The sequence below is a fragment of the Ceratina calcarata genome, unplaced genomic scaffold (assembly GCF_001652005.2).
Source record: "Ceratina calcarata isolate Rehan_Ccalc_2016 unplaced genomic scaffold, ASM165200v1 scaffold81, whole genome shotgun sequence".
NCBI lineage: Eukaryota > Metazoa > Arthropoda > Insecta > Hymenoptera > Apidae > Ceratina > Ceratina calcarata.
This window is the reverse complement of record NW_017179422.1, coordinates 301,043-323,969: the sequence shown is the minus strand read 5'-3', so window position 1 is coordinate 323,969 and position 22,927 is coordinate 301,043. Positions and strand designations below refer to the sequence as shown.

Genomic DNA, 22,927 nt, shown 5'->3' with positions numbered 1-22,927 from the left:
TGTACATTATGCGAGACTTTCGACTGTCGCTTTACATGTTCGCTATACAGAATTCTGGTGTTCGGCTCACGAAATTTCAATTGTTAGGCAATACGAGTCCGTAACAAGATAAACGGGCAGCACATCATTCGAATTTAATTTGCAATGCGAGCTGATTTAATCTTCCGCCGCCTCTGGCCGCCGCGTGCGATTCAACAACACATCCCAATTGGTCCCCGGCTCTGGAATTAAGCTGTTCGAATTGCCATACTTGCTGATAAAACACGGCTGGCTGATCATTTTAATTACGGCGAGTCGCGTTCGGCACACAACATTATCCAAAAGTTTAGCTCCACGTGAAGATAACTCAACGATACCTGTTTTTCTTTTAATGATCGTTAGAAATAGTGAAACTAAAGTTTAACTTCGTATATAAATTATATTACGATTTAAGAATATAACTAGGAATAAATATAATAAAAATGTAACTAGACTATAACGAAGAATTAAATGCTGCTATTAATGAATGAAACGAAGAATAGAACAAGTAATTTGACAATTGGCAAATAACATTCTTGATAGAATAATAGAACAATTTTTAAAACTTAAACTATAATTGCTCATAAAACAGCGTTAAGTATGTCAGTACTTTTGAACTACAGTGTATATTAGTAATTGCTTCATTCGTATTAATGAGACAACTTGGATATTATTTGATTCTCGACGCACTTGGTAATTAATTCTGTGCGATTTCCACATGACTTTGGTACATATATTGATATCCTCATAATAATTAATAACCATAGCGTTAGATAAATTAGGAATGAATAGTAGAATAATTTAGCGTGAAATTGATGGAAATAAAAGTGAAGAGCCGGACGATTTTTAAGAGATGAAGTATTACCATTAGTATGACGAAAAAAATGTTCTGGATTCGTTTTCAAACAATGGAATTGGATCTCGCGTGGCGAAAGTTCTCTATTACGCGCGTCGCCGCACCGCACCGCGCCTCGCCGCGTTGTGAAATTCGTGAAAAATTCGTCCCCACGAAAGTAAAGAATGACCGGCTTGAAACTGGATTATCGCGCGTTCCTACCTTAACTTTTATCAGACCGCCTCTCCTTTTACCATTTTACTCGTTTTAATCCCATTCGAGAAGGGTCGAAATTAGTTCCACGATCACTGCCTTTAGAGCTTCGAATAATATTTCATTTTATCAACGCGATTCTACTTTTTCTTCTATTGCAAACTTCTAATTTCGAATTCGTGTACTGTAGGATTCTCATGTGAGGGCATCGGAAAAAATGTCTCGCAAAGAATAAAGCGTCTTAGGACGATATTCAGAGACGTTACTTATATTTAAGATCGCCTTAAACATCTTGTACACAATAGAAACTGGAAATGTGGGATAGACAGGAATAGAAAATGCTTAAGACGATCTTAAAAATAAGTAAAGTACCGGACTTAGTCATGTTTATCGTAAAGCAATGAATATGCTTTCCTTCTCACTCACATGTTTTATTCTGCTTAATACATTTTTCTCCCTTGCACTCATTTATTAAATATTAAATGTCCAATAGTATGTTGCGAACAGGAATGTTTATTTATCTCGACGGTTCACTGTTTAATCAATCAAATGGAATGTTCTTTTCGGGTTGCAATTTATCAAAAATTCTGTCGCACGTGTCATGGTTGCATTGTGTCACTGAGCCGCGAAAGCGATGCAGAGTAGACAAGGGGAAAGAACTTGGAATTTTGTCAAACGTGCTGACATTTGTTTGCCTGACTGAGAACTTTCGGTAAAAAAATCCCTTTACTACTTTGTATGTACAGCAAATTCTCTTGCGTCTTTCGATTCTTTGTGAACGATACTCGCTGCACAGGTACAGTTTTTCTTTACGTAGTAAATTCTGTAAATGGACGTTAGACATTCGCCTCGTTACTTACGTATATTGCAAGGCACATTCTTCAGTTATTCTGTTCATTTGTAAAGAAATACTGTTTCTAATTATCGTTTTTACGTGCACGTTTCCTTTTACGAAGCCAAGGATTTTAAAAATGCATATCCGCATTAACGGAAAGCAGCAGGTAGCTAAAGGTACAGGCTGGTCTGTAAAAATTCCCTGACGTATTTAATTGCACCGATAAAAAGATGGAAGTCGAGAAAAAATTCATGCGTTGGTCGGGACGACGGAAATGTTTTTAATGCGAGGCACGAGGATGAACCTCGTAACTATTCGCTAGAAAAATTCTTCTCCGGTCGTAACATCGCCGTCGTGTCGGTACGAGTAATATACAACGTTTACGGTTGCCGCGTTTTTGCAGCAGCTTCTCTTGAATAAACGGCGTGCTACTGTACGCTCAGATAATCCTTAGGCTCTGAAACATCCTCCTATCTAGCTTCACGATGACCAGGCTACGAGTGTTTTTGTTGGCCAATGTTACAAGTTAGTTGTGCCACTTCTTGCCTAGCCCTCTCGTTAAAATTTAAAGGCTCGGATTTTCGACTGAAGGATACCACGAAATGTTAAATTTCTTCTTGAGCAAGTTTTTAGATAAACGAATGAAAAAATATAGACAGTCTTTTAGGATAGCAATCAATATCTACGGTACGGGTTGCAAAAAAAATAATTTCTGTCCTGAGTTCAATTTTCATTCAGATCAAACTCCGTAGTACTACTTAATATTCAGAGGCAGTCGGCGATGAAAATAAAAAGCGATCAGAGAATCTTAAGAATCTGTCAACCACCGACACGATTTTCATCAGAATCGATGGACGTGCCGCGTCTCGAGACGTGCAATTAACATACTTCCATGTTTAATAGAGGTACCATGCGAAACAATGCCAACGGAGAAGAGCATTGAACGATTTGCTCGCCGTTCGATTGAATATTTTCTACCGGAGAGTAATTAACGCCTGCGGCAAACCAGGGGGATGAGAATTCCCAGGGTGGTTGGCAAAGCGGCGCTCGAGGTGGGCATAAAGGATTCCTGGCCAATAATTGGCTTCTTTCCAACACTAAGTCACTTTAGAAACAAAAATCTTTTTCTCTACAGAACGTTAAATTGTTGTTCGGCAAAGACGAAACATTAAATACTATTCAAATCGGGGTCTCTATTCTGGAAAATTGCTATGGAATCGTTACTACTGAACGAGTCTAACCGGCCTCCAGAGTCACCGATGTTACCCATTCGTGCTCGTTCTCCTGGACTGAATTCGAATGATCAAGGCAATGCTCATTGAACGCTTCCGGTAATCCTATCAGCTGGAACCGGCGCTTGAAGCGTATTAACCCCAGCAATTCGATTCGAGCCGCTTGTTTTACTGTGAAGCACGAGGATATAAAGGTCTTAGGAGATCCATTCGACGAAGAAATACGTATTTTCAGATCGATTTCTATTTTCGGAGCAGGATCTAAGCGTGGAGACCTGTGGAATTTTTAACAACGATTAATTAATCGGTCGGCGAAACGTAGGACCTTAATTGTAGACCAATCATGGAAATGCCAAGAACGATTAGGATCATTAGCAGTTGAAGTAGTTTCATAGACCCTTCATGGGAGTGGCATTCACGATTCGGCACTTCGATTTCCGCGTGGGAAGACAGAGGAACTGTGTCGATGGTAATCTAATTATTAGCTAGGAATTCAGACCGCATCTCGTAACGCCGGGAGGCTTGTTCCACCTGATCGGAATTTAGATTCCCATTGATTCTTTGTTCAATTTTGCCACGCACGTTACTCGCAAAATTGGATCGATAGATAATTGGTTTACGACCGTCATCATTTTCAGTCCCAGCGCGACTTGTGGATTCAGACTATTTTCACGTATTCAGCGAGATATTTATTAGAATTTGATATCGCGAAATAACCAGTCGGCGAATGGAACGTTCGCTTTATTCGTTTCGCGAACTTCCAACTCCTTATCGCGGAATGTACAAGCATGCGCGAGTATCGTTTGCAATGTGTATATTGAAGGGGTATATGTAGAAACCTATGGAAAAACTTCGGAACACTCGGACAACAAATTTCCTTCTACGGCGAGGAAAACTTCTCTTTTCCCACCCCGCTCCTCCACCTCGGGCTTGATTGGCTAAACGGCGACCCATTTTTAAATTTCTCCCTGCTATCGTCTAGCGTGTTTCCCGACGATCGTACCGCGAGGAAAATCCAACCAGTTACACGATATTCTCGAGTGCGACGGGAAAAAGAGTGGAGGATGGAAAAGTTGAGAAAAGTCTAGCAGCCAATAACGGTTTTGTTTGCTCGGTAGACTGAGTGTTCTTGACGTAATTAAAATTCCAGTAGGTGTATAATTAGTACAACAATAAGTCGGCTTAGATTCGGGAGCAATTTTAATTAAAAGTTACTCTCCCATTAATTTGAGAATAATGCCAGCTTTTTCTGTAGTCTTCAACTTTTATTTGCGGTAATTTGTTGATGTAGTAGTACACGTATTTGCAGCAAGGAAATAAATTTGGAAAAATGAACAAATTTTCGAAATTTATGAGACATACGTATGTGAGCATATGGATATTATGGATAATTAGCTACTAGCTAGCGTGGTTAATATTCATCGTGCGACAGTCTGATCAATCACTCATTAATTTGATTACCTTGTTTATTTGTGTTGACTAATACACATATTATAATTAACGTCCAATTACGATTAGATTGGCTCGGTGTCGTTCATGGATAATTACATCCGCGATCTGATAATAACCAGGGCGTATCGTTAATCAGGAAATGCGTTCACGCACGATACACAATGCCTTTCGTTTGGGGAGTTGCCTAGTAATTGCAGGGGAATTCGATTCGGGAATTCGGATCACGTGACGCTCGACGATTAGTGTTAATAGGTGATTCATTACAAAATACTTTTATGTTAACGATACCGCACGATAAAAGTGAAACCTATTCGTAACGAATGGAAATCCTGTTTTATAAATGTTGCCCAACTATTATTAGAAGAATGAATCTTCATTTCTCGACTTCGACTGTTGCTTCACAACTTCTGTACAATATGTTGATTAATCATGAAGATGGGTGGATTATTCCGTTAATACTTACCTAACACAGAACTTGTTCCCTACTTGCTCATTATTTTCCTATCTAAAAGCTGAAGATGGAAGTTCACGCAATTCTAATGACCATCCTTAAGAACTCCGTCATCAACTGTTAAAATCGTTGAGTAATTTTTAGATTTTAATTATTTATGAAAATTTCATAGCATTTAAATTGCGAATGGATATTTCAGCATGCGACGTATGTATAATTAAAGTAATGATTCGTTAACAGATAATTATTTAGCGTGTAAATTGTTTATTCAGTTAACTGTATAAAAAGGATTGAATATTCGATTACAAATGACCGTGGTCCGTCCGATCTCGAATTGATCCACTCGACGTGCTTTCGCCAGAGTAAAATGAACTTACCCACATTTATACGAACCGCGTCGATACGCAATCAGAGCTAATTAACATAAAAATTCGATTATCGTCGATCGCAATTAATTGTGCGTTTCATTATCGAACATTTTAAGCAGCCACGCGTACTCCTCATAAAAAGCAGGTTTTACATCGAGTAATTTCAATGCTTCCAAATCCTGGCCCGATTATAAATTCTCGCTCGTCTCGCGTTATTAACTCATCGATTATTCTCAAGTTCAAACTGAGATTCTCAATCCTCGTGGTATTACGAATAACGATTAGTTTTTTATAATATAGACTGTATGTAAGAACCAGAGGACTGGAGAACTATTAAAAAATATGTGACACCTGTCTAATTAACCCAATCCTTTCTGCCCAATTGAGCTATTTTTCGACCATTCTTGCCACGAAAAAAACTGTAAAAGGTACGAGGAGAAAAGGTAACCGCAAAAAGGTCTCGGCCGGCTGTTAGTTTCGAATTTTATACTGACAACGCGATATTCAGCGGCCAGACGATCCGTGGAATTTTTGAACGAGGTTTCGTCCGTTTCGTACTACACTGTGACGAACGGCGGACAAGCTGCAGGACGAATGCACGCATCACCATGACTAACTAAATAGCCAGTCGCACGTACGAGTACATAACATACGCGCTCGTGTAAATGCGTCGCGGCAGTGTAGGGAAGTACATAGGGACGACGCATAATCACACCTGCCCCCGTTGAGATTGTTAGTACAACGCACGCAACGGTACACAATCTGACACGTGTATAAATCACGACGTTGAAGGGTGGCGATGAAAGCATGACGCTGCGTTTGTTATGATAGAAGCTGGCATCGGCGAACGAGCGTAGGTGGATACTCGGCACACCCTCTAATTGTTGAATCACGCGTCGAACTATATGGATCGACCCGGCTAATTACGAGGAAACTAGCACCTTTGTGCTCGCCGAAGCGAAGCATGACGGCGCAGAATCGTATCCGCTGTAGCACTGATTTTTTTCATGACTTTATTATTTTACATTGTTGAAATGTGACTCTAATTCTGCACTATTTGCGTTTTTCAAATATCACAGAATCTCCTGACTTAATCTTTTGTATGCACTTATTTGAGTTTCTACTTTTGTATACTTTTTTCAAATAGCTTCCATGTAATACGATTTAATTTAATTTTCATATAACTACATATGCAGGAAAGGTAATACATATGTTTTTTTTCTTTTAAATCCTCCTACGTTGTGCGGTTTTCTCGTAAAAATTAATTACGTCCTGGGCTTTCTTCCCTCTAATGAAAACGAATATTTTCCTACAATTTCACTATTCGAAAGGTGTTGAGAAACGTGGTATAATTACGCGAACGGCTTGGAAATGTAATTCCCTGGAATAGTGAAGCGAGATGTGAAGGAAGGGATACCTAAATCACGAAGGTGGCGAAGGAGCAAGGATATTATTGTGACAGCAGTCGGATGCCAGATAGTGAAAATGTCGGAAACGCGCACGAGCGAGTTCGGAACTCGCCTCCCCGTGGAGAACGGGCGAGGGTTGCGCGCACACCTACAGTAGCTTATTCCACGTGAACGTAAAAGAGATCAGGCTGGAAAGAATCGACAGCAAAGGAATGAGGCAGGAGATTTATGCGATTGAAACAACACGTGGCTCAAATCAGTTATTGCCTGAATAACCTCTGTAACTTAAAGTAACGCTGTTCGAAAGAAAGAAAGAAAGTTAATTATGTCCTGTAACGCATGCAATGAAAATTCAATAATAAAACATTTATATAAATGGAGATCATATTTATTATACACCAGAATTAAATGAATACATTTATTATGTATATTAATGCATAAAAGCTTGAAATATTACAATACTGCCGCGATCATTATTACGGTCAACAATTATCAATTTATGAAGAATTTTTCGAATATGTTAATTCGTATTTAATTGTGAAATAGTTCTCTCGTAAAACAATAATTCACCGGTTCCGTTAATTGAAGCGTCTTGCTTCCAGCAATATTGTAAAATAATTCCTGTGACGAGTGCTTGAAATATGAACGCGCACAATATGCTCATTGAGAGAGCACAATGTTATTAGCTCACTACGATATCCAGATATCGAAATAATTACCCATCTAATAATATTCCATGATTGATACAAATCATTTTTATGCGTTATAGTTATGTTTATAATTAGTGGCGACGAACTTCTCCGCCGAGAGCCACAGTTAACCCATTACGAATCAGGCGATACTCCGATTCCCTACTATTACGGATAGAATTTGAAGCCCGCGGTGGCTCTAGTGATTGATTCTCGGGTTCGATCCCGGCTTCATCACTGACTCATTAAATCATGACTAGAGCACGCTAAATTGAACTACCTACTCCTCTTGCAGAAAAGTACCACTTTTTCTATAAAAAAAGTCTCATTATATGTACAGCGATAAAAAGTATTTCTGAAAAACCGTAACCCACATTTACGAACAATTTAGTGGCTATCATTATCACTTTGACTTTGTAGTATTGTAGCGCTAGCGAGTCTAACCCCTTGATGCTCCTAGTTTGTTTCGACGCCTTTCTACAAAAGTTTGCTTTAGGAATTAAGGACGATGTTGCATGTATAGTAGATATGCACGTGTGCACTTGGCGAAACTTGACTACGGGTCGATTCCTCGGCTTGTACCTTTTATTATGTTTCGAATTTCTTCGCGGCTTTTCCTCTTTCTTCGTGAACTCCACTTTTTAGTAAAAACTTTCTCGTACCCTTCTTATTTCGCTTGAAGAATTTCTTCTCCAAATTGTCTCTTATTCTTTCCTTCCACGATGATAATGACAATATCTACTTTTTTATGTGCAATGTTCCTCTTTATGATAATTTGATAATTAAAACCGTGAGAGAGTAAAGTTTATATTCAAATTTGTAGAACGAGGAATACACAGATGTCTGTATACATACAGAAACGTAGCTTGATTCTGCTCACAGTTTTTAATTTAATTAAACATGTAATTAAAATTATATTCGATGCTAGTGTAATCCCGGATTTAATTCGTACAGTACGAGGTGCCCGGTGTAGATGCAGTCTGATTGCTTCCTCGGTCATTTGCACAGTGAATTAGCTGAAACACATTACCATCATAAAGGGGATCATATTGCAGGTTGTGCACGTTTACATCTCATTCAGCTTGCATCGAACACCGAATGAAATATGTAACACAATGCACGAAATTACGATAGAAATTGATCGTTTTCAAAGACTATTGGGAGAAACAATCGTTTCGTAATGAAATTTTTACATTTGTCTCATTTTATCACAAAGCTTCCTCTAATTTTACATCATATGCACGAGAAATTGAAAATTCGCAAAGGTGAATCAGAAAATTACATTCTGAAATCTCCACTGACGCTCGATAGATAGTTGTTAATATTGAATGTCACAGTCAGAATGTACAGTCGAACAAACTTTGTACTGAGTAACGATCCAGTTTGCTGCTAAATAAAGCACCAGAACGGATAGAATAAGGAGCTGTAGCCGATAATATGTAGCCCATATTCCGCATATACGTGGCGTGTCCGCGATTCCGTTTTAACCTTCGTCCGTCACAGTTTCGCGATAGACAGGAGATTGTAAATGGACGAGACGCGGTTCCATCCACGGCGAGAAACGGGCGTATCGGACGGAATGATTGGAAAGCATCGAAGCTGTCGCGGCTCGCCGCGAATATCGAGGAATTAATAACATGTGGAAAAATGGAGCAACTGGACGACGGCGTTGTTATTTCTGTGACTCTGATGAGAACCGCACTTTTTATTTTCTCTTCCTTTCTATCGCTGCTTTGATTTGTTATACAATGGACGCAATGCGTACAAATATTGTCCAGTTTTATACACTGGGAGATGGTTGAGAGAGTAGCTCGAATTATAATTTATTTACATGGTCCGCGCTGTCGCGCTTGTTGAAACTCGGTGACAAGGTGACATGATTCATTATTAAATTCAGAATAAATTCGTCCAAGATTAGATTGATTACGAGGTAATGTCAATTCTTTACGTTGCATTTTCAAAGATTTTAATCAAATTTATTACGTACACGTATCTGATTATAAATATACACAACGTACATTAGATTATCGCTTCGTCGAAACTCCGTTCCGTGGAGGAAACTTTCCTCTTTAGCGTATCTTCTTAAAATCCAGTAGAAAGTTCGCAAATTGGACGATCTGTCTCGTAGACGGAAGTTGTTTAATTTATCGCTTGACACACAAGTACACTCACGGAGGCTAACAATGCTTCGTACATCGTACCACCCGACGGTATCTCGTAAACAGTGGCCGGCAACCTCGCGTTATCTCGAATTCTCTTTGTGCTCCGGATCGGACCAATACGAATGCGCGGAAGCTGCCCACAGAGACTATAGATTACTCGAAATTCTAAGATGCAAGACGGTGACGAAACTCCAGGTCGCTAGGGATGAGTTTTCATTAGACATGTAAATCTCTAAACCCTTTGTCCTCTGTAATAACCATTGATGCTCCAATGCAGTCCCGCCAATTATACGTATGTATTTCAGTATTCCATCGGAAAGGGGTTGTTAATAGCTTACCGGTCAGGTAGATTAAGTAGATTAATCGAAATACCATTTATTACACCCTTGTACGAGATTAGGATATTCTTCCAAAAGGTTCCTCTCTCCAACTGATTTGAAAATTTAAGTGACTGATGAGAAATGGGTTTGTTGGACCATAAATCGGACACTTAATAATTTTCAAGATATTACTATGAAAAGAGAGACGATACAATAATGCAATCATTACACAGACGTAACTCGTACACAACCCTCTTTATGTTTAAATAATTAAATATTGTTCACTGTGTGCTCGCGTAATGCAAATATTAAATTTTACAATACAATACTCGCTTATTTGAAATAGTAATAAGTCTGTCACTTTATTGTCGTGGAAATTGCGTTCGCAATTCACGGCCGGATTGAATCGAACGCTCTGAAATATTTAACGCTCGTCCTAAATTGAAGCCGTTCGTACGTCAATAGAGCGAGAATGAATCGGCGGGATTATGAAGATTAGTACAAACGTCGCGGACAATGAATCCGTGGACTGGTAAGTTGTTTGACAACGGTGCTTCGTGGCATTTATTCCTGAACCAGCGCGACGGCGGCGGCGACGACGGCGGCGCGCGGCGTACTCACTGCCGGAGACATTCTCCTTGGGAATGCTCAAACGAGAGGTTCATTGTGTTCCCCACAATGGGCTACCACTCCTGCTCCATTATAGCGCATCCCTTCTTCATGCTAGAACTGGCACGTTTATCAGCGTCGGTACAAGAAACGAGAAACTGCTGTGGCCGACTGCTTTCAAAATAGATACAAAAGGAACACGGTGACGTCTTCAAGAAATATTCGCATGAAGATTTTCTTCCGTTGACTCTGTTAATTAACGTGGAATTATTGCTGAATTAAAGTGGTCTCCGATGAAAGGAGCTGCCTAGGAAATCATTTTTATAAATAGCAGGTCAGGAAGAAGTAGAAAGTCATATCGCTAAGGAACAGGAAGACACAGTGGGTAGAACAGTGAGACATTCAACATCGTTTTACTGTTAGTAGAAAAGTATAGAAATAAAATACATGGCAGTGCGAAGACAAATCGAATCCGGGATGTAGCTAAACGATTAAAACAATTAAATTGAACAGTATCGTGGAGGATTAATGGCAAGAAACACAATGAAGGATCGAGGTAAAGTTCGGCAAATCGATGTCAGTGCTTTACGATTATGCCTCGGGCGAAGTTTCGCTCGCTAAACAGAGGAGCATCGTTGTATCGGGGTCGTAGGAAAGTCCGACTGCGATGGCGCGGTCGGTTGCCTAATCCGCCAATACATCAGAGTTACGCTCGGCACCAATGGTGCTATCCCTTCAAATTCGAAGCTGGCCATTGTCGTGTGGGTGCGAAGGAAACGGGAACCCGTATAGGTCTGCAATAGTCGCATCCGGGGGTCCCGAAGTTCTAAACAGCTTAAACTCGGTCGGCTGTTCGACAAGCTGAGGGAAAACATCGAGCTTCGCGTACAAAAACCGATTCGTTCATATCGTAAATGAATTTTTACGACGTTTCCTCGGTCGCCTCTCTATTTCGGAGCAGGATTTTGTAATATATGTGTTTTACTACATTATGAAACTGTTTCAAAATAAATTAAATTATAGATTACAATCCAATTATTACACTGTGATGGCAATTACAGTCGAATTTGAGTTATGCTGTGGCACGATTCAAACCGCTGTGTCAGGGATTAGGAATGACGGCGAGGCGAATACATAATGCATATCATGTTTCTAATATAATCCACGTTATTACGTGCATATACGATAATGAACAGAATTTACATTATTAGTTTGTATAAGCTAGAGGTATTGCTCTCTTTTCATCCCTTAACCTGAGGAGTCATTAAAAATAATATTCAACGAAGATAATTGTTTGATTGCTATTAGTCTATTATCCTCACTATTATTATTGCACTTTAAAAAGATTTAATCTTTTATTCAGATTAAAACACAGACACAAGAATGAAGGTTCCTCATCTTCGCATTCATTATCAACGCTAGCTATTCAGATACACGTATGCTACTATACGCGGACTGAATAACCTTTTTGATGGGCACGGGAACAATAAACGCGAACCTTTAGGCGAAAACGTGTCGACTAGCTTGTGCCATTGACAGAACAGTAGGTGTCTCTTTTTAAACAGGCAAGCCTCCATCTCGACTAATTAGAATTCGTCGGTAAATCGATGCCTCGTCCCTCAACGAGATGACCTGATTTCTAGTTTGGCGTACAAACTGAGCCTAAGATGGTTGAGTGGTTTCATTTATTAATTTCAGTCCTAATTCTTTCCAAGCTTCCAAAATGTAAAATTACTTACTTATTTTAAATGTCATTTGGAATATTAAGTTGTTTTATGTGAAACGTCGTCTTTTTTTAAAACAGCATGTACGGCTCTTGAGGAATATCATGTATTTGTAATTAATTCGAACAACTAATTTTCCATTATCCCAGATTTATTAAAGATTATGAATACTGAAATGTATAAATCCTTTGAATACCGCCTTTATAATCCCATTGAATGCATAATTCATTCCACTGTCTAATTTATTTTCATTGGCTTTTATAATATAATTATATGTCACGCACAAACTGATGTTCCAATTATCGCATTAATAATTAATATTCAATTATTATTATTCAATAAACTTCTTCTTCTGAATTAGCGCATTAACATATTTAATTATTACTGTTCAATAAATTGCTTCTTTATTATAATTCCGGTCGATGTACGATTCTTCAGTTTGATCTGCGACAGTCATTGATAAGACAAAACTTGGTGAACTATACTCGACTGGAAAACTCAGACTTCAAAAAGGAAATAAGAACCATTTGCATCATTCTAACATTTCGTAGAATCTATTGATGCTGTTTTGAGTAGAAACATGGCTACACAAGAATTTTCGAAAAAGATTTTCGTAAACTGGATATAAATACAATAGGATTTTGCACGGGTATTGTTTCTGAAGTTTATCCTCCCCTCAGGACGTATCAAGCCTATTAGAAGCAGGCTTTGAGGCTTGTGGAAATCCTTCGCTCAGCTTCGATGTGCGTCACTTCAAGGAAAATGAAACCACTCTTGAGACGCGAGAGGCAGATAAAAGGAAATAAAGGAAGGATAGCAAAAAGAAGTGTTTCCCGGTCGAACGACAAACATACGTGAAAAAGAAGTCGAACACAAACGTATTTCCGAGTGTCCTCGCGCGACGAATCTGGAGACGCGTGGTTAATTAAGCCGTGTGTGAGTGTGTGTACGCACGTACATGTGAAAAAGCAGGGAGACAGGAAGGCAAAAGGAAATAAAGAAACGAGCGTGGAATGAATACGATTGCGGGGGCGTCGCGACGCGACGTCGCCTGGTTATTGCCTCGGCCTGGAAAACTTGCTCGAGAGTTTATCCATGCCCGGAAAGAAAAGTCTCTCTTGGTTTTATCGTCTCTCCCGGGTTTTGATTTATCCAGGCTGAATCGGCCGCCGCCCCATTGTTGCGGGAGATCATATCTCGCGAAATTGCCGCGCTCGCTGTGTTTATGTGAAAAAATATAAAGCTCCTCCACTTTTTCTGATACTGACAATGAGTCGGAAATAAATAATATTTTTTATGTGCACCGCTCTTTTATTTCTTTAACTACTACCTTTAAGAAAAGAATGTAAATCAAATTGTGAACAAATATTTGTACACCCTAGCGTTTCTCCCATAAAACGGTACAGTCAAGGGCTGTGTACGTTCACTTATACATACACATGTAATACTCCGCCACTATTTGTTTTTGACTCGACAGTTTAAAAAAAATTTGTTTGACCAAATATTTGCGGACATTTGGGAGTTAACGTTAAGTTAACACAGTGGCACCGTGCGAATAAAAATCATGCGTTTTAGAAAGAAATCTAATGTAAGGAAACCTGCGGGACCGAATTTTATCGAATAAGTGAAATTTACGCTCAGTCATCGAGGCTAAGTCACTTGATGTGGAATGAATAAGCGAAAATAATGTGTTAATGCACCATCCATTTCGTCGTTATTGTTGGCGAACGAAGCGAAGTTCGCTAGGCGAGACGCAGTCGAGTCGTAATGCACTTTAATTGCACCAGGCATTTCGCGTGTACAGCACGTTATCTAATGTTCCGTTTCGCGACCCGGGAAGAGTATAAATGTCACATGGGAAGCGGTTTCAGCTTCGCATAAATAATACAAAGCCATTTCGCGGCTCGACGCGGCTGGTAATTGGGTCAGCTGTTGTGCGATCGATGCCGCGTGATCTATAGATCCGTAAGAAATTTTACAATGAACTTGAGAATGATAGTCGGAAGATCATAAAAATCAATAGGCTCTGTTCCTTTTGTAAAACGTGAAATTAAAAACTTTGGCAAACTGCAGTCAACCCTGTCTGACCTTTATTGAAATTCACAATGTCGCAACTTGATCGAAACTCGTACGTACTTTGAATAAGGTTCTTATGAAATAATTTATTCATTTCGGCTTAATTACAACTTTCCCTGCATTTGTATCGCAGATCATGACGCGTGGAATGATCGAAGGGTAAATATTAGGAAAGATAATTAACGCGTTTCGCATTTTAATCACAATGACGGCGTGTCGAGTCGGAAGCACGAGGCAATCTGTTCTCTAAATTACGACTGACGTCTTAGGCGAAGTTTACAGCATCCGTTTGCCGTAAAGATGCCATCACTAAGGAACGCGATATAAGGACAATGACTTGGCGTTGTATAGTACATATAGTGGTGTATAATACACGTATACACGTAATTCTACCTCGTTTTCTATTACAAGTTAACTTAAGGGAGTTCTATCGATAGTGGAGTTAACAATTTCGATGAAATTTAGTATGGTGCTAGGTAGAGCTCTTAAAAAGACGAACTTACTTCATTAAAATCGACGTAGATATAAAATAAGCGTAGAAGGAAACAAGGAATCTTCCAAACGCTTTGGATCCTTGTTCGAGCATCTCAACTTTAATTAAGTAAAAATTCTCAAAGGAATCGGAAGTCGTATTAACTTTTAACGCAGCCATTGATTGGCGTTAATTAGAGCAGTTGAAACGTTCGAACCTGGTGATTAATGTTCAGCAGTTATTGAGGAGAGTAACCGTTTAATTAATCACAATCATGCTAATTAATTTAGCAATTAGTCGTTCAATATATGATTCAGGTTGCGATGAATTAACCGCATTCCTGTCTCCCATTAGGACGTAGTTCCCCGGGTAAACTTTAATACACCGGTTTTTCCGTAAACTGTAGTTAGTTAGTAGTCGGCTCTTCTTTCCACGAAATTTCGTTTGTGTCCGGATATCCGGAGGCCGTTCCGCAAACTTTCGCGGGGCCATGAAAATTGCCGGCTTGTCCGGCTGGCAACCCGAAACGCGCACCCCGAACCCGTGGTCAAAGTAAGAGGCCGGGGTGGAAGAAAAAGCGGCGGAACGAGAAGAGAAAAATGAGTAGAGCGTAACGCTGGAAGAAGGTTATGAGATCGTTCCAGCAGAGGTACACTATCTGCTTTATATTCTCGTCTTCATGCCGGGTTATAAGCTCGTTCTTTTTCCCCGCGGAAAAGACGTCTTCCATGTGTGTACCTAGTTGAAAAGCATCCGGATAAACGCGCGGCGATGGGGAATGAGAAGAGACAAGCGGGGAATGAAAAACGGAAGAACCGGATGCGCGCGTGCATCCGAAAGGAACGACGAGACGGAGGCTGTAAGTATATGTATAAATACGTACCTGCACGCGTACCAAAGGAGGATAATGGCAACGTTAGAATGGAGAAAAATGGTGGTTGGCAAAAATAAAGAAAAATATAGGAAGAGGGTGGTTGCATTGGAAAAATGATTCCCGTTCAACCGCGAGGTTCCCATTCGTTCTCGTATCTCTACCTCCTTTGTAGTTAGATTTTTCAACGTAGAAAAGAATAATAATGAGAAACGAGGAAAGAAATAATGAGACGCGCTCAATGAGTACTTCGCTTTAATTTAACTTGTAAAGTTTTGAAACGTATAGAGATAGAAGGAAAGTTCGTTGGAAGAGTGATTCGCTCATCTCTTGCAGTTAATTATTTGCTGAAACGGAATTACTGTGATTAATCTGTGAAATGAAAATTATTTGCACACACCAAAGGATAGGAAACGAATATACGACGACCGGCTAAGGCCAGATATCGCGTGTTCGTTGTATCCTGGGAGTGATAATGGAGATAGTGTCACTCCTCTAGCTAATTACTAGTCACCCACTATACGACTCCTGGGAGCTAGCTCGTGAACGAAGTGTAGGGTATACACTGTACGCGGTCGGGGTAGCGTTCAAAGGCACGAATCTTAACGCTTGGATAATACGCGAATAAGGATTGGTGCAATGCACTTATGCATGAATTGTTTCTCTTTTACAACAATATTACAATGCCTATATGAATACTTTATTTGGCTGTTTTATTCAATTATTCAAATCACAAACTAAAATTACTTGAAATTCTACTTTCTTAAATCAAGCTTATTTTCATTGGTTTTAAAAATTGTTCCCAAAGTTGAGGATAGTTTTTTACCATTTTTATAGCAACTAACTTTCAGAACTGTATTTCTACGTTCGACCAGAGACAAAAACATTCCTCTGGTGATATTGGAAAAGTGGCGCGGTTCCACTTTGGTCCGGCCAGAAATACGATGGACGCTTTTATGTGTTCCACAGTGCGTACAGTTTTCGCGCTTTGCCAGCCACAATTTTTCTTTCTCTGGTAAGCCGGGTGGCACGGTTTTCGCGATCGGTTCATCGAACTGCTGACGACTTGGACAGCCCGCGAGCGATGAAACTCTGCGCACGGCGACTGCAAAAGTTTCGCCAAAGGGGGACAACGATTGGTTTCCGGCTTGAAAACAGTTTTTGGACACCAATTATCAGTTCTCCGCTGGCGCCACCGACTGTGACTGCAGCGACCGGTGCAGTAGCCACTCGAGCGACAATCGAAACTCCTGTCAGGATTTCGCCGGCTGTTCCTCGCGAGTTACTATGTACTCGAAATTAGCGGATGTTCGGATAGCTGAACTATTATCTGACAAGATCTATAGCACCTACAATCCTGTCTCTCCTTACCAAGTAGAAAGTGTAGAACATATTCAAGCAAAATTATCCTATTAATTATTCACATCAAACTTTATATCACCTATACAGTTGAAAGTTTCATAAATGTTATACAAATAATTTCGAGAAAGAAAATTCAGTATTTCTTTTTTTTTTGTCAAAGTGTAGATATTAAACCACCTTTGAATAAATTGTGTTTGTCTGATTCAATCGCGAAAATGATATTTTATTCAATAATTAATTTTATACCACGTATGTAATTCAGAATAAAAAACTTCTTGGTTCGTAGCAATAGCCATAAAAAATGAATAATTCTTTATCACGCAATTGGCAAACAACTTCAATTTAAAGCAGGGTTCTTGAATGCATATCCTCGGAAAGCTTCTTGAATTTAATAAGGTGTGAAATATTCATAACAACGCTTAAATAAAAAATTCCTGGAGGCTAAATATACGTTGTATTAAATGTATACCTTTTTCCCACGTCAAATACAAAACATTCAGTGAAATAAATAAAAACACCTGTACTTGAAAATATAATAATTAACAGTTTGTTTACCGGGATTTCGACAATGAAATTGAGTGTCCTCAGCGTTTGTGAAAAATCAAGGGGGAACAACAAGCGGCGCAAATATCGTATTTTCGTGAAAAATCCCAGGAAAAAGTTGGGGCCTGCGATTGATTGAAGTGCCGGCGTATTAAGCAAATTAAAGCGATAAAGCGTAGTTTAACAGGGCACGAGATAAAACTCACGGTTCCAGTTTGTAGTCGTCATTTTGCATAATCCGCGCGCGTACACTCCTCGCTTATTTGCTCTCGCGTGGTCTGCGGTGCATACGTCCCGCCACGTGTACACATGCACGTGCACCCACCCTGCAGCTTGTGGGACTGCCTTCGTATTTGTCGCATCTGTGCTTCGCCCTAACTCAGTAGTCGGTACAGTTATTTTATAAAAAAAAGAGAGAGAAACGAATTGTACTGTGATGAAAAGATTAAAAATAATACTACAAGCACATTTAAAGATTGTTACCTGATTACTTCTAAAGAGAGGAAAAACGGAAATTACGGAATGTAAAACATAATTTTAATGGGGAATAATAGAATAGAGGGTAGATACTTGGATGAGATTTGAAAGTAGAACAAAAGGAGATATGTACCTGGGTTTTGGGGAGTAGAAAAAGGGTAGGAAGAGATAGTGGCGGAAAAGAATAGAAGTAGCTACTCCAAGTACTTGAGATTTGGAAGAGAATGAGAGGAATGGGTCAAGATGTGTATAGAAATAGCCATAAAAAAAGTAGAAAAGAGAACTTGTTGATGACAAAAGAATAGGAAAGATTCAGTAAATTGTTATTACTACACTAATAATATATTCTCCTATGCAACGTTTGTCTCATTACATTTAATTGTTTGGTAATGTAATCACAATATATATCGCAACGTCACTGTAACTGGAGCATGTAATACATTGCGCAGTTGCGATAATGGGAAAGCAACGAGAACAGGAACATAGAGTAAATCACTTAACCACGCTGTTCTACTGTGCTCCAGGTTTGTAGAACGTCGGTCGTCAGTACGATATGAGAGGAATATATGGGTGAACACCAAACGGGCAAGGCAGACTCGACGAAATCACGAACACGTGGCGGGAATTGAAGCGGGGTGAGTTTTTCTTTAAATTATCAAATCAAACGACCAATACCTCGACGCGTGATTATACTAGACATATACTTTTTCGTTAATAATCAGTATCAAGTTTTCTTTGATGCGAGGATCGAATCTAATAAAATCGTCAAATCTAACATAGATTATTTTTTAATCACGATTATGTACTACTGTCTCTGCAATTGAATTATTCAGAAATACGGTCTAATATAAAAGTAACGAGAAGCAACTAGAAAATATATCTTAGACAAGACATTAAACAGAGTAGTCGCTAAAAAAACTGGATTCTGGGACGAGACATTGGCCAGGGGCTATCGGTCGTGGAAGCTCGGGAGACTGGAGATAAACGACTACGGCATTCGGATAAATAAAATTCCCTTGCTTCCAACCTCCGTTCCGTCGAGGCTGGAATTTCCCCGTCCCAATCGGTCGCGTGTGTGCTATACGTTTTGTCTCACTATATTTACGGAGAAGCATGACAAATGAGAAATAAAAATCTTAGAGACCGCAAAGAATAATGTTCTAACGATCATTTATTTTGCAGTATAAAAATCTTTTTCAGCAGTTAAAATAGAACGCATTCTTATTTGAGAATTTCCGTTTTAATGGATGTTTCCGATCCTTTCAACCACAAATGTTTTAAAATTGGAAAGGAATACTTTCTGTAGTGGTGAGATAAATTTTATTTGTAAGAGATATTGGAAGAGGGAATAAACAGAAGTGAAAAGCAAGATTGACAGTGCCGGAGAGGAGAAGTTCGGAAATGATCGAAGGAAGGAAAGGATTTCTCTCCCCTTTGTGATTCAATTTCGTAGGATTCCAGGCAACAGGAAAAAGCGGAGAAGCCGTGTGCGGCAGCGACAATGCACGCGGCTCTCTGGAATACAATTCGGAATTCTTCCGTGAGTCGCCATACTGAAAGGCGCAATTTTATCTGGAATTGCGGTCCCACGAATTTGCTTTCAAAGTATCCGCAAACTCGGTTACACAGAAAGAGAGAGTAATAGGGTGGGAAGGGGTGTGAGAGAGAGAGAGGCGACAGAGTGAACGCTTGCGGAAGATTAGAGTTTCGCTTGGAAAATGCGGTCTGCTCGATCTGGCAGCCACAAAAGGATCGATGGTGACGGCAGCGTGGCGGGGCAGAAGGAATCGAGAAGGAGTCGAAAGAACGAAAGGACCATTGAAAAAGGCCATTGGGAGGGGACAAAAAGTGTGGTAGTACGGTGGCTGTGCCGCGATTCTCGATGTTCTCCTGCTTTCGGTTATCGTCAAAGGACGAAAATTGAACCGCAGGAAGCTGGGACGCGCAGCGAAATCGTAGAAAAGTTTCGATCGCCTTCGAGTGTAGAATTTTTTTAACGTGAAAAGGAATAAGCTCGTAAAGAAAAGAAAGCAAAATTAAAGCCAATTTTATCAATGTTAAAATAACAGCTTGAAACACAGAATGGAATTAACAAAATTAAGGTTTTTAGAAGATGACTAGTTTATTACTAGTTATTCGAGTTTAATAGCTTTTAATATCACTATGAACAATAATTAATTAAGAAATGTCTGTCCATAAAGTTTTCACCTACAAATAATTTCTCTGATGGAACGAAACGGTGTCCTTTTAAGCCTGTCTTTAAATTAATCACGCGAGACGATTTCCTGGACATGATGCCTTTTCCCGATTTCTACTCAGGCACAAAGGTGAAAGGGTATTAACCGGCTCATACAATGTTTCTAATACTAGCTGAGCCCTTCTATTTGTACACAGAATCGCATGCACAGTGTGACTTCAAAGTATGCGTGTCATGACATTCACGTATTACAAGCGCAACGAAACATTCCTTTAGGTCGTGGCGTTGTGGTTGTGAAAATTTAATTAAAACGTCGTGCACGCGAGAGTCTTGCGAGGACAACACGTTGACGAGACCTTGTGGCGCCGAGTCTTCTCCTTTTGCTTTCCCCCGACAGTAAATTGCGCGAAAAAGAATAATGCGCGCGACATGTTCCAACAGCAACTACGCACCTTGGACTTCGTTCATGTTTCTTCTGTTTTTGTTAGAAAGAAACAATTAGAGAAATTCTCTCTAAGGAAGTCACTCTACTAGACTATTTAGATAGGACTGATTTTAATTTTACTTTCACGCTTCGTGTTCCATCCTGTATATATGTTTCTGTTTTAATCTCTCTATTTCTGTTAGCAATAACAGATGTGAAAATCAATAACTGAAGGCGAAAGAATGAATAATTGAGTTCCAAGTAGAATAGGTTAATACTAGCTCAGACATCGTGTGGAATCTTAGTTATAAAAGAACCACTAGATTATGTTAGCAGAATCTAATGAATTCTTGAGAAGTTAAGTCCCGAATTGGGAGTATAATGAAATATATATTATCTGAAATCCTTAAAGTGAACTTAATGAAATGTCGGTTGTAAGAAGCATTTAATCAAACATTCTCTTTCCTGGGCTTATCCAAGTTTCTTCAATAAATTATCTTCCAGACCTAGCAGATTATTCTGAAAATCAGATTATTAGGTAAAGGGAAAAGTTTCGTAATTGCTATAAAGACAAGAATGTTTAATTTGTTGGTAAGATGTGAACATGAAATTAAGGGATGTGAAAAGGTGATTAAAAGACAAGACTTGAATTAAATTGTTGGTTTTTTTAATACCTCATTGTATTTACATTTAAATTTTTTGTTTCAGCGCTGAGCCTGCTATGTGTGAAGAGATTTTCCGGCAGCAGCACGATGCTGGAAGCACCGCCCGGAAGTCGCGAAGACCTCGTCGAGGCGGTAAGAACACCATGCACACCCACAGGTTAGTCCACACTTCACCGTAAGCTCCAAAATGTAGGATAATCTTAAATTGAATTAGTTCCGAGTGCAAGATAAACATAAATTAACCGGGTACGTAAATATTCTAAAGCTGAACAAAGTGGATTAATATGATCTCATAAAATACGAAAGCTAAATCTTATGCTCTCAAAATGAATTATCAGGGCAGCATTCATCATAAAGTTTAAATGGAGACGCGTGTTGTCTCCGTTAAATTCAGCGGACGGCTAAATAGCCGGAAGTTTTAACTCACCGGGTGAATTCAACCGATATAAATAATGGAAACGGTGAAAATATAACGGCGCCGTTGCCATAGTTCCGCGAAGTTATTCGTCGCGCTTGCCGCGTTTCCATTCGTATCAATTTCGTGGATTAGTAAGTAAGTTCGCAGTTTTCGCGGCGAATCAGTAAATTTCAATTCGCGCTGGTGGATAATTTCTGCATTGTCCCCGTTGTCGATCGTTAAAGCGAACAAATGTTCTCGGGACGTTTCGAGTCTGACAGCGAAAGAATGGCCCAATGCGTGGATTACCGGACCTAAAACCTTTCTGAATCGCGAGTCATTAACCCAGTTCCCGTTTCGTAATTAAACTTTAGGCCGCGCGTACGTTTTAATGGACAAATACTGTGTCCTCTCGTGAATTTTGTAGCTTTTCCGGCGTCCCACGATTTTTTATCTCTTTTTATCTCTTTACCCTGCGGTTGCACGGCTTCATGTATGGTTGAAGCAAATTCATTGGATTTCATAAAAATGTGCCTACAATTTGGTTCCCTTGATTTTGTGTTAACACGAGGTAGTCAAAACTTTTGGTTCTTGAAATTTTCATTTACCATCATTAAGTATTTAAAATCGTGATTCGACATGCATTCTATAGGAATAATATGGAATGGTGTATTAGAATATCTTTTTATTTTTTTTCTGAGAATGCTCTTTTGCGGGAACTTCAATTTCGATGAAGCATGAAGCGGCTATTTATTAAATTGAAGCCCGATTTAAGTGAAGGGTACGTCGAGCCAAGCGGTGAATGAATAAGGTTGACGGACAATCGGATCCAAACCATGATTGCGCAAGGCAGTGCCCAGAAAGGACAGCACCTCCCTAAATGAATGGCGTTCCGTTATTTCATGCGATAGCAGGTGTCGATATTGCACGAGATTATTTTTGAGACTGCTTTGTTCACTGACCAGTTCGTCATTCACGGCCACTTTCGTCTCCATTCGTGCTCCATTCATAACTGCCAAAGTGCAAGTTATCTGTTGAAATGTGCTCGTTGCTTTTATTTTAATGTCTGCTATTATATCGGAATCAATATAGGATTTTATATCATCCTGAAATACAACTTAATAAC

General features: G+C 39.5%; 1 protein-coding gene across 7 annotated transcripts in view; it reads left to right on the top strand.

Annotated features, from left to right (window-relative positions):
* The window catches only part of LOC108631090 (uncharacterized), a 98,668-nt gene that overhangs the window by 50,999 nt on the left and 24,742 nt on the right, over positions 1-22,927 (top strand). For 2 of the 7 annotated variants that reach the window (XM_018034792.2, XM_018034790.2), the window contains 2 exons: positions 18,643-18,753; positions 21,448-21,536. In XM_018034792.2, coding sequence (XP_017890281.1) covers positions 21,461-21,536 — 76 coding nt within the window. In that variant the 5' untranslated portion in view covers positions 18,643-18,753; positions 21,448-21,460. Of the gene's footprint in view, positions 1-18,642; positions 18,754-21,447; positions 21,562-22,927 lie in introns of all 7 variants that reach the window. The other 5 variants (XM_026818590.1, XM_018034791.2, XM_026818591.1 and 2 more) reach the window with 3 other exon arrangements.